The following is a 15,866-nucleotide window of genomic DNA, read 5'->3' on the forward strand; positions in this document are numbered from 1 at the left end:
TATTTCATGAGGACATAATTTATTAAAGGCCAAGAGAACGCAAACAAGACAAACTGCAAAACTGATAATTTTTGTCTGTATCTTCACTAACTTTATAAGGCTGTTAAATCTTGAACAGGAAACTCTTTAGGGAATTTTAAATTTACTATTGGTTTCTTGGTTTTACAAAATTAATCAAATTGCATTTGTTACTATATACAACATACCAGTTGGACATATTTTTGTGCCACAGTTCCCACATTTACTGCTGCTTTTTTTGTTGTTGTTGTTGTTTTTAATGCAGGCTACTTACTTTTACTTCATAGGCATGTCATACAAATTAATGCATGTGGGAAAAAATGGAATGATGATGTATGAGGTGCTCAGAATTTGGTAGCTGCAGTCAATTTACAAGTCAGACTTGTGGCCTGTAGAGGCTGGTTCATAAATGAGTCCTGCACTCTTTCACACCATGTAAACAGAAAGGCACAGGATTTTGTTTAATAGAAACAAACAGATAATGAATTATTAGAAATACGCTGCATTAGAGTAAGTTTAGCTAATTGATAGGGGAATTGCTGTTAGACAGTTCAGCTTCCTTTTATGAGACTTTCTCAGGTCTGTGGATAAACCATGGTGGTTATGAGATCAAACAAGATTTTCTCTCTCAGAATACTATGTGGATGTGATTGCATTGATTCCAAAGCTAACTCAAGCCAGTAAGTTTGCTGGAAGTGACATGGTTTTACTGAGGTTTTCTGTGCGTCTGGAGAAGAAACAAAGGCGCTGGAGAGTGGATCACAGAATCGGTTTCAGTGTCTTGAACCCAATGCTGGCCTTGCTGGATATAATCTCTCAGAGTTGTTTGGGTATGGCTATGGGTGTGATACTGGGTATGATATTTTCAAAAAATCCTGGTCTAATCAAATTTTCATTTATCTGGAGAAAGTTAAGTATACTTGCTTGCTGGGTTTTATAACTGTCTCTCTGTTTGAAAGCAGGCTGCTCCAGTTAGGTTTACATTTCCTTTTGAGGCTTAATTTATTGACAATAGGCTTGGGCCATACTTGAGCACTTTAGCTTGTTGTGGTTTTTAGCCCCAGTCTTCCACACGTCTCTTCAAAAGTTTAACTTCCAACTCTCCAATGAGGAAACTACTGGTTAAATTGTACTGCTGTCTTACAAGCTGAAAAATGGAAGAGAGCAAAAAGTTAATGATTCTTTTGAAACTATTTGGTAGAAATACTTGTCAGAAATACAATTTGTGGACTATTTTATATTAATTGAGACATTTGAAACAGGAAGCTTTCTGTCACTTCAGTGTCATCTACTTTCTTACTACTGTATGAATAACTGCCACAAATGTTCAGATAGTATGCTGTAATGTTTGTATAGTAGGTCCCTTGCTAGAACATGAAATTTTACCTACTTTATATGAACAATCTGTATGGCCACCTGAGTATTTCACATTTCAGCTGCACTGCTCTTACTGTCACCTTGGTGAATAAAAAGCAATAACATGACTATGTTAATAATCCATTGATACAAGTGGTGGTGTAGTTTAAATGGCTTTTTAATCATGGAGAAAGAGAAAAAATAAAAACATTTTGTTTGCTGGTTAAATGCTTATATATATTTTCATAAATGATTTCTAGGTGAATGTTTTATGGAAAATGTATTGCAGATGAGCCCCTAATATTGCTTTAACTATGCAATGTTTAAATGGTAACAGTTACAGGCAATAAGTGACGTACTTATTTTCATGAATTGTCTTTCTTGTTATGGGTTACTATCTATAGCCACAGAAGACTAACAACCACTTTATTTGATCGTGGGATATAACTGACTAAGCTACTTCACATGAGTGAAATACTTAAAAACACTCCACTAAGTTCATGCTGTTGTACTTCTTTTTAGTGCTGTTCTGTGGAAGTCATTTGACCTGAATTCAAGTTAAAACAAAGCTGCATATTAAATGTGTTCAATCTATTTGTTTTGCTTCAAGGTCAAAGCTGGTAATCCTTACTGTGGTTAAAAGTTGAAGTCTATGACTATCTCTCAAAGATAGGTTGTCTAACTGAAAGTAAAAGGGTTCTTTGTAATTTATCATCCCTTTGATAAACCATACAATGATCTGGACTGTATAACTTTTAATTGGAATGTACAGTTCAAGGCTTTTTCTATCTGTTCTTCCTTGTACAGTCACCACAAAGAAAGCCATTCTCTGATAAACTGGAGAATTTCAGAGACACTTTTTTAGTTAGAGCTAAAGATAAAATAATGAGATTTACAGCCATCATGTTCATGATTCTTGTGTATTCTTAATTTTTACATTATTTTGGAGATAACTGCAAAATATTTATGGAACTCAACTTAAGACTTTAAAAACATCCTACACCTCAAAATCCAATAAACTTTTGCAGAGTATGATGACCTCTTAAAAGGCACTTAGGAAAGTAAGGGATACCTACTTATACACCACTGTGAAAATTACCATGATTTTAGTGAACTGAAATAATAAACATCAATGTAATAGTTTCAGGATCTGGGTATATGGTGATACTGAAATCTTGTCCATATGTTTTCTTAAGAAAATTTTAATCTGGGAGAGAAAGTTCAGATTTTCCTTAATCAGGACATATAGTTTGAGAACACTGGAAGAAGGTGAGTCAGAAGTACAAGAGAAAGGAGATGAATATATATTATTATCTGCTTTTGAGTGTTATTTTTCAGGAAACTTGGATCACCCCTGGTACTCCATTTTGGACTGAATGCTAGGATTTGGATTAAATCTTGAGACTTCTGCTTTGTAAAGTACTATTTGCAACTGTAAAAACTGGAAACTATTTGAAATGTAAACAGAAAAAAAAAATCTCAGAATCACATGACTGCAGATCTGAAGCTATAAGAAAAACACCAAGTATCATCAAGTGTGCTAGATCTACGGCTGGTGTTTGCTTCCTGGTAGTCATACATTAGTTGCTTATTTTCAAGATGTGCTTTACCTAACACATGCAGATAATCTAGGAAGCATCAGTGTATTTTATTACTTTGGTCCTCCTGTTTTTTTGTCTTGCTTTCCTTGGGTTTATTTTCTTTCCTGTGGTATGATTCAGTTTTAAACATTTGTGAGCAGTGCAGGATGGGATCCCCTCATTTTTTGCAATTATAATAATAGAGTGTTAAATTGAAAACCATAGTTCAACAAGAGGGAACAGAATAGAAGAACTACACATTAAAATTACCTGTATTGACAATTTGTCATTATGTCTGTCATTAACCTTAAAAAGAATCACTAATCCTTTTAAGATAAGAGTAGAAATACAATGGAGCTATTTCTAGTTTAGCTTTCTCACTTTTCCTGCCACTTGCCACTTTGCTCTCATGTCAAATAATTGCATTATTTACATTTTGATCGCTCTTAATATAATTCTGTTGCATCGGGTGATTTTAAAAAAAGTCTTTCTGCCTCTAACTGTGATATTTTATGCTTGAAAGTAAAAACATGTAAAATTTGCTGTTACCAGAAAGTGAAAAATAACAACACAGAATATGCTAATGTACATAAAGGCTGAAATACGTACAAGTGAGACTGTAGATGACTGAGTAGACAGATTAACAAAACCCCACCCTATTAAGCAACAAACCTTTAGCATACTGATGCTGGTACTTAAAACTATCAGATTTATATTTTGTGTCTCTGACAAGCATAATAGATGTTCCTTCGCTGGTGAGAGGGAATGACAAACTGGTTAATGTGTTGATGGCACTGGAATTGAGGTTTCCACTTGCTTCTCAGGGAGCTGATAAATCAAAATAAATTATGCACTGCCTGAAGGCTTGTTTGAGGTAGTGAGCTCACCCCCACCATGGACCATCAACAAGACATTATAGCGTTTATAACTTAAAGTATTATTCCTTCTGTGAAATTCAATATTGCCTGCAAATTCTGTTTTTCTTACATAATTTTTCTTACATCATTTTTGTTACCTACATCTCTTAGGTAATGATATTTGATGGATGTTGAGTCAGTTGTGTATGCTGCCTGTAAATAGATGCTCCAGGCATCTATAATTTGTTTAAAATGATTGGGTAGGAAAATTCTGAAGCAGTCTTAAGAGAATGCATGTTGCCTTGGTGGTAATGTACTAGTGCACTAGAGCAGTAGGTTTTTTTGTTCCTGGGGCTGGTGGTATGTTGAGTATGTCATCAGGCTGCTGACTCGTATGCCTATCTGAGAGGAAAATGCATTGCTATAAACCTAGAAAGAAAGTTATCAGCTCAGTAGGAAAGAATTTCACTACGAAAAGGTGAGCAAGGAGTAGGAAAAGACATTAGTAAATGAGCAGCATGTATCGACAGGGACAATGAATGCATTCTGTAAAATGTCATACTAAAATGACAGGGTTTAAAAAGAATTTTCTGTTTGCCCCCTGCAGAATAGCTTGGTTGGAAATTTGAAGTACTTGTAGTTTATCTTAATTTAGAAGCATTACTGTTTTTTGACTGAGAGAGATAAACCAAACCAGCAAGCAAATACTCCCAGCACTTGTACCTTGATGTTACCTTTTTGTTGGTTTTGTCAGTGCTTTGCTTCTGTTGTGAAAACAATAAACTAAAAATAGGACTTTTGATAATCTTCAAAGTGGTAAAAGTAAAGGTGATGATCACATCTCTTTGCTGCTTCTTATCATGTGAGTTGTTAGTTGTGGTGATGGCTATTTCCTTTAAGAGAATCGCCTGCAAAATTGGATTAAAAGGTATTGATGTGTTGTGAAGAAAGCATTGCTGCTCTTCAGTAGAAGTACTAAATTTTAATGCTTGTCTAGATAAGTTTGAAAATCTCAAATGGCTTTGAAAATTTGTATTTAGAGTTTCAATGGCTTTAACTGTGTCAGTTACTCACAATAGGAACATGATTTTACTGCTGTACTCCAAATGTTTCATAAACAAAGCCAACATAGAATTAATTAAGAACTAGATAAAAGGCTTATCTACCTGGGCAAGAAAAATTGATAAGGCCCCTCAATTTTCAGAGAAGCAACAGGCTAATCTGGATACTAGGATTCTTCAAGTACATTCAACTAGTGAATATAAATAAATTAATTAATTTACTAATTTAATTTTTCTGTGCTGAAGTAGCTTGGGGTGTGTTGACAACTAGTTGTAAACATTTTTAAGAAGAAGAAATCACAGGCATAGGAAACCAGTTCTTGGTTGTTAGTATACACTTAAATGTTTGAATAAGAATTTATGAAAAGGCTAAGTTTCATTAATAGTAATTGGAATAACTCTCTATGTGAGTCTGTATGAATGTTGCTCTAAAGTTAAAAGAAGGGATCATTGGAAGCAGTTAAAAATACAATTTAAATGTTATGGCTACTTTGGTATGTTTTCATTAGAACTCAGTTTTACAGATGTGCAAGTTGTTACTAATTAACACACTGTTTGTGTGTTAGTAGACGAGCCAGTCAGTACAATTAAGCAGGCCTGTCTTTCATTCATAGCTCAGTGCCCTTTTGCAAGCTCAGTGGTAAGCTGTACTGATATGTTCTTAGTACGTGAAGACTTTAGGTAGTGTGGTCAGAAGCTGCAGTGAATCAGTGGTAGGTGTGGAATTTATATTTGCATCTGCTGGTTTTGTGGTCTCTAGCAATGGAGAAGTATGGCAAAATTAAATTGTTTAGCACTCCGTATTGGGGGCTTTATCTCTCATTTTTTTAACCCCCACCTTGCATAGAATAGATACATGTGGATAGTTACAGGTAGTTAGGGTAGTTCCAAAGTTTCTTGCTTAATTGTACGACTCTGGCCTACATTGCAGTGGAAAGTGATTTAAGTTGCAGGTTTTTGACTGTACTCTGTTTGACCTTTTGCTGAATCACTTAGTAGGCATAATCTGCCCTTTGAAAATGTAATCCCAAATTGACTCTGAAGCGGATAATAAAGCCAAGAAATCCTACTTTTTATGTCTCCATTCAGAGATGCATTTGTCCTGAATATTCCCCTTCCTTTCCTCACTGAAAAGATAAACCATAATAGGGATTTGCCTAGATTTGATCTAAAACTAGTAGAATGGCTATAGAATTGAAATGATGAATGAATCAAATAGTCTTTAAACATAGAGAAAGCAGTACATTTATTCCAACTAAAGAACTCTTGATGGAGTTACCAAATTATATTTAACAACTTTGCAGTTTGTATTTTAGCAGAACCATTTAAACATATAAAAGAGGAGGTGTGTTTTCAAGTAAACAGTTTTGCACTTTGTTTTACATTTGAGCTACATGTCACATTTTATTTTGGTTGTTAGGAGGCTCTAGGTTAGTTGATAAAAACAATTCAGATACTTTGAGGTACATTTTGAAACGTGTTCATGTGCTATGAATAGGTGTCCAGTTGTACTGTTTATGTGCCTGGATAATCTGCACAAAAAGCAGGCTCATTTAGCAGAATGGCAATGCTGCATATGAATAAACCATTCTTTGCTTTTCAGATAGATTTTTTTACTGAATTCTGATAACACGTTTGGCATTGAGATTTCTGCCGTACAGTGTACATACAAAGAATTCCATGTTCTGAAATGACAGGTTTTTTTCTTTGCTTCATTTAAGGACATCTCTATCTTCACTTATCTTAAAACATTTTAATAACTGAGACTACCAATTATGTTTTATAGGATTTGATTTTTGTGCGAAGGCCTTATCAAGAGCTTTTAATAAGGTGCTTTCTGCTGAGTTAATGATATGTTTTAGATGGCATTTCTTATACCTATCTTCAATAGACATATTCATACAGTGTGATTGTAATAATCAAGTTTCAATCAAACCATACTTAGTATGACAAATATTGCATGAGATTGCAATGCAGGTATATGTGCACTTGATAAAGTGCTTAATTTGACTCCTAGCAGAGACAGAGAGCCACTGTTGATTTTTAAATCAGAATGCAAAATGACTCTTATTTGTTATATATGAAGGAAATTGCTTCTTTATTAAAAATGAGTAAAACACTTACTCCAAGGTTTTATGCACTAATGCAAAAAGTAACGTTATGTCAAAAGTGTGTTCTTACACAGGGCTGTAAAGGTTTGGTTAGCAATTATTCTTAACAAACTAAAACCCTTCTTGAAACAACTGCTTGTAATATAATTTGTCATATCCTTCCTGGAATGTTTGTACATTTACTGAACCCCAAAGCTCACTTGTTGTTTTTCCCTCTCCCGAAGCAAATGTCAAAGAAATATTTGAACAAACTGTTATTCATCTTCAAATCCCCTTCAACTGGGACTGTGAGTTCATTCGAATGCATTTTGGACATAACAAGAAGAAGCACCTTAACTATTCAGAGTTCACTCAGTTTCTTCAGGTCAGTTATTAACATTCTTCCAAAGCAGGACTGAAACTAATTTTCACTTCTAATAGTACATTAGTAGCAATATAAATTTTGAGTTTATTCTGGTAGTGGTAGTCATTACATGATTCTAATCCTAACAGTTATGATGAACTGTTATTTCTCCATTGTACTTTAACTTGAATACCATCCTATAAAAGAATGGGACTAAATATACTGTTTATGAAATTAACCATTTTACTGATTTTTGTTAAACTGAATTTAGGGTCTACTTTTTCTGTCATAGGAATTTAATGGCAAAACTAACCTCTACCAGCGAAAGATTGCTGTTAACCATATAACCTCCCATATAAAAGTCTTGGCTTTGAAGGATCTCACTCCAGATTTTGCTAATAAACGTATTACAAATTGAACATTACACTAGAAGGAAGGAAGACATCAGTTCTAAAGGATGGAGGAAGAGGAAAGTAGGAGGAATTTGTATCATAATTAATGAGGAAGAATTTGCCGTATTGTACGTAATTATACTGAATTCCATAAATTAACGTCACTGATCACCAGAGTTTTCTGTCTAGTAGACCTGAAGAAAAGCAGACGATGTATTTCCAGAGCTGTCTTTTAGTACAAAATAGTTTTGGACATACTGTCTCAAAAGTAGGGAGTGATAGATGTGCTTTGATATTACCTGTAATTATTTTCCAGGATAACAATAGATCTAAAGCAGATTCTAGAAAAAAAACCCATGTCTAACTAGATACTATCTGAAGTCTGTATTGTAAATTGAGATGCTGGAGTTTGGCACAGTCTTTCAATGAGCCTGCAGTGTGCTCTTGTGGCCAAGGCCAGTGGTCCTTGGGTGCATTAAAAGGCATATCATCAGCATGTCAAGGGAGGTTCTCCTACCCCTCTACTCTGCCCTAGTGAGGCCACATAGGGAGCATTGTGTCCAGTTCCAGCCTCTCCCTTTAAAGAATGACAGGGAACTACTGGAGAGAGTTGAACGAGGGGCTACAAAGATGATTAGGGGACTGGAGTGTCTCCATCACAAGGAAAGGCTGAGACCTGGGACTGGAAAAAAGAAGTCTGAGGATCTCGTAAATGCTTTGAGCTATCCAAAGGGCAAGTGTCAAGAGAATGGGGCCATACTCTTGTCAGTGATGCTCAGTGACAAGACAGGGGTCAGTGGGCACAAACTAGAACACAGGAAGTTTCATCTAAACATAGGGAAAAACATTTACACTGAGGGTGGTGGAACACTGGAGCAGACTGCCCAGAGAAATTGTGGAGTCTCCTTCTGTTGAGACTTTCAAGACCTGCTTGGACGTGCTCCTGTGCACAGAGGGTTGGGACTAGATGACCTTCAGAGATCCCTTCCAGCCACTACCATTCTGTTATTCTGTGAATTCTGCAGTATAACATTTTAGTTACTTTCAAGGAATAAATTGTGTCATGCATTTGGGACTACATATTTTGTGATCCCAGGCATGAAATTGGGACATTAGTGTAGAAAAAAAATTAAGACTGATAGTGAGAAGAATCTATGTGTTAGGAACCCAGGACAAAATGATAAATATCTGTTCCAGTTTGTATTGTTCCCAGATAATGTCATATAAAATACAGTAACCTCTTCCTGTCATCATATAACAAAAACCCTCAGCAGAGAAGAGTAGTATGGGCTGTGGCAATTTCAGTATGTGCACAGGTTAGATATTGTTGCCCCTCCTTTTATATCAGGTTGTTTTCAATATTTAAGACAATTTCCTGGAGTTTGGTTCAGAGTAGGCTTGTTCACTGTGATCTAGAAAACCCTGATCTTGAAGTTACAAGACTTCCTTGTATCACCTTTACAGTGATTTCTCTAGATAGTTTGCCCTCCTCTTATTGTTTGTCAGAACATGGTTGTTATTTTTACCGCTTCTAGAAGTCTGAATTGATAGCTAAATGTGGTTTTTTGTTTGCTTGAATACAAGGAAACAACTTTTTCTGGATGTAGAATTTATAACCATCATTATTAAGGTTAGGTTACTGCAGTATGCTTTATATAAAGGTTTTTACAGATTGTATAGCAGTTTTAAATTGCCTGAAATGAGTGACCATTTCTGACATTGTGGGAGGTAGCTCTTGGGGGCAGTCTAAATCTATATTATATAATTTTCACTGTCCTCTTGTTTATTTTCAAGTACTTTTCAATGAGTTATTTTATAATAGCCCAGTCATATTTCATCTTCAGTGTGTAGGAAATCAGCTTATTTTGCATCTTTGAAGTTTCTCTAGCAGTTAACTATTTAATAAAGGAATATACCACATGAGATAGGTATGTGAAGTTTATTTCCCAAATAATTTAGTGAAACTGCTATTTCCTTACAGTTGAATTGAGGCTGTTCTTTGAGGAATAAATCTATGGATAGAATCAATGTGAAGGCTTCTTGTTTTAGTTGAGCTGGCATTTTAGTTTTAGAATGCAGTTGTACTGAGGTCTGCCTACAAAGACATATTGGGATCTGCTGTAAGAATATGAAAATGGAATTATAGAATTTGCTTCTAATCTGCTGTTTCTGAATATGCATTCTAGGAGCTGCAGTCAGAACATGCAAAGCAAGCCTTTGCCATGAAGGACAAAAATAAAAGTGGTATGATAACTGGGCTGGACTTCAATGACATCATGGTTACCCTTCGCTCACATATGCTAACTCCATTTGTGGAAGAAAATTTAGTCTCAGTAAGTGTAAAGAACAGTGCCTTGAATCCATCATTTAATAGCTGTAACATCTTAAGATGTTAGTGCTTCTTTCTCACTTTGTCTTCTATTTATCACTGCCTTGGTGCTAGAGATTATCACCTTCATAAGAGAATGGGCAGGGTGAAATATGGCAGCACTCCTTGGCTGCAGTAGTGTAAAAGTTTGCCAGTGTGCTTTATACACCTAAAGTGCAGTTGGAAATATGCTTTCCAGTGAAGCAGGGCAAACTGTACTTGGCACAGAAAGAACTTTCATTTAGGACAAAAGGTTATAATTTTTGCGTTTGAATATATGATAGATGTCAAAAGGGGCAGACTACTAACCATTTTTTTCCTTTTATATAGTCTTACATGCTTTTTCAGATCAAAATTTGGAAAATCAGTATGCAGAGTCTAGAGGTAGAATAGTTACAGCTCTGATAGTCTGGCAAGATCCATAGGTAAAGTAATGACATAGAAGTTACAAATTGAAAATATATAAGAATGAAAGTTATATAAAATACAAAATAATAACTTCTATCTTACTGTTTTACCTATAAATCTTGCCTTGTCTAACAAGGTGTACCATTTTCCCTAAAATTTATAGTATCAACTAACTTTAGACTTTTAAATAAGTGGTCACTGCTGTACGTTCTGCAAGAAATCGTTTTGTGCCTTTATCTAAAGTAACATTTACATGCATTTCTCTGTTAGAAATAGAAAGTATTAGAAACCTATGCAGTGATACATGTAGTGTATCAGATAAACTGAATAATAATATACTTAGATGATTGTTTGCTGATAATTTCCTAATGTTCAATTTTAACTAAAAAAGACTATCCTGTCTAATAATTCTCCCCTCGTGTTTCTATTAAAAATATCTTAAAATTACAAGAGTATAAATACATCTTTATGATTTTCCTTATTTGCCCAAATGAATGTTTCTGTAATTTGTAAGAAGATGCTGCAGAAGGACTTAAGGCATTTAACTGCTTTCATTTAATTTTTAAAGGTAGCTGGTGGAACTGTTTCACATCAGGTCAGCTTCTCCTTTTTCAATGCATTTAATGCCCTTTTGAATAACATGGATCTTGTTAGGAAGATATACAGTAATATAGCAGGTACAAGAAAAGATGTTGAAGTCACAAAAGGTAAAGTATGTTCCCTACATTTTATTAATCTTCTATTTTTTTGTAGTCTGGTGTCACGTATGAGTTAAGAAAAGTCAGAAGCTGCAATGGTATGCAAGGTTAGGGTTACTGTGAAAGTGTTTAAAGGGTGATTTTCATCTTTGCAGGTTTGTAATGATTTTCAGCTAGCTTGTCAAGGGCTAGGATTCTGGCAGATATGTTTGCCTTATTAGCTTGGGTAACTGTCAAGTTAGCATATTATTGAGGATTTTACCACTCAATGAAGGGCATGCATGGTTGCTTAGAGAAAAAAAATACTTAGGGAATGTGATAGAATGGATTAAGTTTGAAAATCCATCATCAGTAATCTCCGTGTTGTTACTTTATCCATGAATAAATATTTTTCAGAAAAAAAGGTAATAATTTTTAACTTCTTAATGCTTACTTGCCCAAGTGATTTTATGTATAGTTTTTGTCTGTTAGGACATAGCTAATCCCTGTGCACATAAAAGGTTGCCAGATTTCAGTCTTGCTGCAGGCATAAGGGGACTGCTTTTGTAGTCATTTTATGAAAGATTTTATCACGGGTGTTGTTACCTGTATGGATGGGACCAGCTAAGCCTATGTGTGGTAAAAGGCAAGCTAAGTTGTTGGGTTTTGTTGTTGTTTGTTTCAGTGTTTTGGGGTTTTTTTTCCATTTTTTTTTTCTGTTTTGCTTATGTTCATAAGCTCTGCATACCTTACATCCCTAAAGGAAAGCAAAAATGCCAGTCCTCAATCTCTAAATTGTGCTGACTCTGCTTGGATTGGTGTGGTGGAAAAAAACCAACCTACCATGTTTTCACTGCTCAGACTTGACTGCTGTAGCTTGCAATTAAGTCATTAACATGTCACGTAATTTGGCTGGATGAATACCTAAGCTTGGGGTCATTCAGAGTTATCAGCAAAAGAAATCTGGACATGATAGCAATAGATGAGTCAGTTATGCTTAAAGCTATGAATAATGCACCATCATTCGATTCTGTTCTGTTTTGCAGAACTTTAGAAACAAAAATCACGAATTGTTGGTATGGTTTTATTAAGGTTGCTAGTATGAGGATTTTTGTTGACTGATGAATTCTTACCATAAATCAAAGTTGTGGAAACAAGCCTTACTCTGTGTTGAAAAGGCCTGTTTTAAGAGAAACATTCTCCTGAAGATACCTTTTTTATTATGGCTTTTGTTTCCTGGTAAAAAGTGACAGATTTAATTTTTATGATGTTGAAGTTATTTGTGAGCATTTAATGAGGAAATTTGATGAATAACACAATTGCTTTATTCTCTTTCTCTTTTAAAACCAGAGGAATTTACCCATGCTGCAATCCGATTTGGACAAGTTACACCACTGGAAATAGATATTCTCTACCAACTTGCAGATTTATATAGTGTTACTGGGTAATGTAATAATTAATGTTATAATTTAAAAAGGATTATTTTTCTATGGGAAAACCACTTATTTTAATATTAATTTTTAAAAGTTGTCTGTTCCATTATATTTCATTACAGTACTTTATTCAGTGTTGTAGTGACTTTGGTGTATGCATGGGTTTTGTAAGTGAATTGTAGAGTCATAGATGTACATATGAAATAAATACATTACAATAGTTGCAAAAGGCTACAATGTAGTGTTACTGCTATTTTTAGGTATTGATGATGTTTTGCATGGGTCATGTGAAAGCTTAGGTAGGAATACTTAGAAATAGTTTAATTTGTGATTATGTCCCTTATTACTAATTATGCAGAACTTGCTTCTGAATAATCAAAGCTCCTTTTATCTCCACTTGTGAGCTACCAGAACAGAATGCTCTTCTAACTTCAGGGATTCTTTACTGCAGTGTAGCAGACTTTCTTGACATGTGTGTTCAAGCATGACAGGTGGTTGTTTTTTAACTCGGATGTATTCTCTGGGGTGTGGCCAGGAGCACTACACTGAGTGTGTTTAATGTTTTATCTAACAGTAATTTACTTTTCCCTGCCTTTGTAAAGGCGCTTGACTTTGGCAGATATTGAGAGAATAGCACCGCTGGCTGAAGGTGCATTACCTTACCACTTGGCAGAACTCCAGAGGCAGGTAGGTAGAAGTGATATATACAATACAATTGCTGAAGTCAGGTGAATGATTACATGTACTTGCATGTACATGTAAAAGAAGAATAATATATTTTAAACAGATTCTTAACAAGTGAAACAGGCTGTGTGTATTGCTGCAAAGATAGAAATAGGGCAGACTATTAAGTAATGTGCCCAAACAAGGCATTAGATGTCATGATGAAGGATGACCTGTTTAGATATGAGCATGTATAGAGGCTTGGATTCCTTACATTTCTTAATTCTTGAAAAGGTCTTTCTAGTAATCTAACTGTATATTTATGAAATTGTTTTTAGATAGTAAAAGATAGGAGTATTTATTTTGAAAAAAAAGGATTAAATTAGCCATTGATTATTGAATTTCACTATACTTGTTGACTGTCTGACTGTGGCAGTTTTAGGCTATACCTTTAAAATTTAGTTGCAGATTTTGAGCAGAAAAGTAGAAAATCATTCAAAAATTACTATTGGGTGTACAAAAGAAAACAAAAGATTTTTCTAAACAAATTCATTGGACAGAATGTCTGGGATAGATGCAGCTGTACCATAACAAGTCTTTTCACATTTCACTTCCATCCCCATTCCTTTTCTTTTTCTCTGTCTTGGCTGTTCTGCTGGGGAGATAATAACGCTTCTGGCTGGCCTTGAAGATAAGAACTAACACTCCTGCCTCTCAACTCCTCTTTTCTTCTGGTACAGGGGGGAGGAGGTTTTTTTTTGGGGGGGGGGCAGTGGAGCAGCTTCCCTGCTCTCTGGGGAAACCAGGGCGGGGGGGGAATGTTCTGTGTTATTTGCTAATTATAAATATTTGTATAATATTGTAAATACTGTATATTTTGTACATATTGCATATTCATTGCATTCCATTGTAAAGTGTAGTTTTTTGCTTGTAAATACAGCTTTCATTTGCTTCCGACTGAGTTAGTCACACTGAGTTAATGTGATAGAAAACTTCAACCCACCACACTGACCTAGACAATAGAAAGATAATTCCAATTTACTGGGACTGATGAGTAGAACCAGAAGATGAAAAATATTGCAGTAAAATTTAACCATTTTAACCTTTACATTCACGTTTGCTAACTTTACTTTTATCATAGTTGCCTCAGTAAACATATGCATGTCCCAGACTGTGCAGTAAGATTTTGAACATAAATAGTTTCTTACTTGGATGTCACTTTTTACAACTGTAAGAACTGGAGATTTAGGATCAAACAATATGCAGGTGTTTATTTTGTGTTTAGAGTTTCCATCACTGTTATTGGGTACCATACTGCTCACTTTCAGGAGTGTAGCTTCAAGTTTGTGCTAAAAGTAAATCTACATTTTGAGGGCTTATCATCACTATATTTTTGCTTCAATATCTCATCCAAGAGGTTTTCTTTTGCAAAATCTGTCTGATGCTAGTTGAGTTGTGAATGAAATTTTACCTTGACCTTCACCTAAGGTTGAACTTAAAGTATTGCTTATATTGAAGCTGGCAGCATAATATGTCATCTGCTGTGCTGCTAATAAAAATATTTTATTCCATTCTGTGGCAGTTTCAGGCTATGCCTGTAAAAGCTAGCTGCAGATTTTCAAGCAGAAGAGTGGAGAAATATAAACAAATCCACAGTTGCGTGTAAAAAGAAAATCAATAGATTATTCTAAACAAATTTCATTGGCCAGATGTGAGGTGTACCCCTAGCAATATCTCACATCCCACTTCATTCCATTCTCTCTCTGCTGGCTGCTGGCATGCTGCTCTGCTTCACTGGGAGACCCTTGTCAACTAACTTTGAGATAAGCATACTGACTTCGAATGATGCTTTCAGCTAACTGAACTCCCTCTAACATTTTTTTTCTCTTTTTTTCTAATTAAACAGAGGAAAAGGGGGAGGGAGGTTAGGGGGGAAAGCAGCACAGTTTTCCCCTGTCCAGGGGGATTTATTTTCTGTTTTCTCCCTGTAAATACCTGTATAATACTGTAAATACTGTACATATTCATTGCATTCCATTGTAGAGTGTAGTTTTACTTGTAAAATATAGCTTCCATTTGCTTTTCTGACTCAATTAGCCAAGTTTTTGTTAATGCAGGTGGGTTAAATCATCACACATTCCATTCCAGATTTATTCTAGGGAAATCCTTTTCCTGCAGCATTTTGCAGGTGACTGTTGCCACAAAAGCAGTTCAGGAGGAATTAACTCAGCTGTTAATAATGTAAAGATAATAATGCACTGAAGAAAATCCTTGAAACAGTTACACATCAGATTCAGAAAAAAAGGCATACATACTTGGTGAATGACATGGTTCCATGTTGATGCTTTTTATGCAAAATGAAGAAAAATAGTATCTGGTCTTAAAAGTTTCTGATGAGAAATCTTCCCTTTATTTTTACTGTTAAAACTTGGTTAGAAATTGCTATTCCATACAGAGTTCTACATTCTCAAGTAAATTTTTAAATCTGAACCATTACATTTTGCTGGTTCACATCCCCTTTCCCTCTGTAGTATACAAAAAGAAGTAGGATATCTAATATATAAGATTATAGTATAAGCATATCTCATAGTTCTGATTA

At 35.1% G+C, this 15,866-nt stretch overlaps 1 protein-coding gene across 1 annotated transcript in view; it reads left to right on the forward strand.

The window, feature by feature from the left end:
- The window catches only part of SLC25A12 (solute carrier family 25 member 12), a 50,240-nt gene that overhangs the window by 12,597 nt on the left and 21,777 nt on the right, over nt 1-15,866 (forward strand). Inside the window, exons 5-9 of the mRNA XM_068138591.1 lie at nt 7,208-7,347; nt 9,905-10,051; nt 11,063-11,201; nt 12,522-12,615; nt 13,207-13,291. Of these exons, the coding sequence (XP_067994692.1) occupies nt 7,208-7,347; nt 9,905-10,051; nt 11,063-11,201; nt 12,522-12,615; nt 13,207-13,291 (605 nt within the window). The remainder of the gene's footprint in view (nt 1-7,207; nt 7,348-9,904; nt 10,052-11,062; nt 11,202-12,521; nt 12,616-13,206; nt 13,292-15,866) is intronic.

This window comes from Melanerpes formicivorus, unplaced genomic scaffold (assembly GCF_026170545.1).
Source record: "Melanerpes formicivorus ecotype bairdi unplaced genomic scaffold, bMelFor1.0.p_v2 SCAF_5, whole genome shotgun sequence".
Classification (NCBI taxonomy): Eukaryota; Metazoa; Chordata; class Aves; order Piciformes; family Picidae; genus Melanerpes; species Melanerpes formicivorus.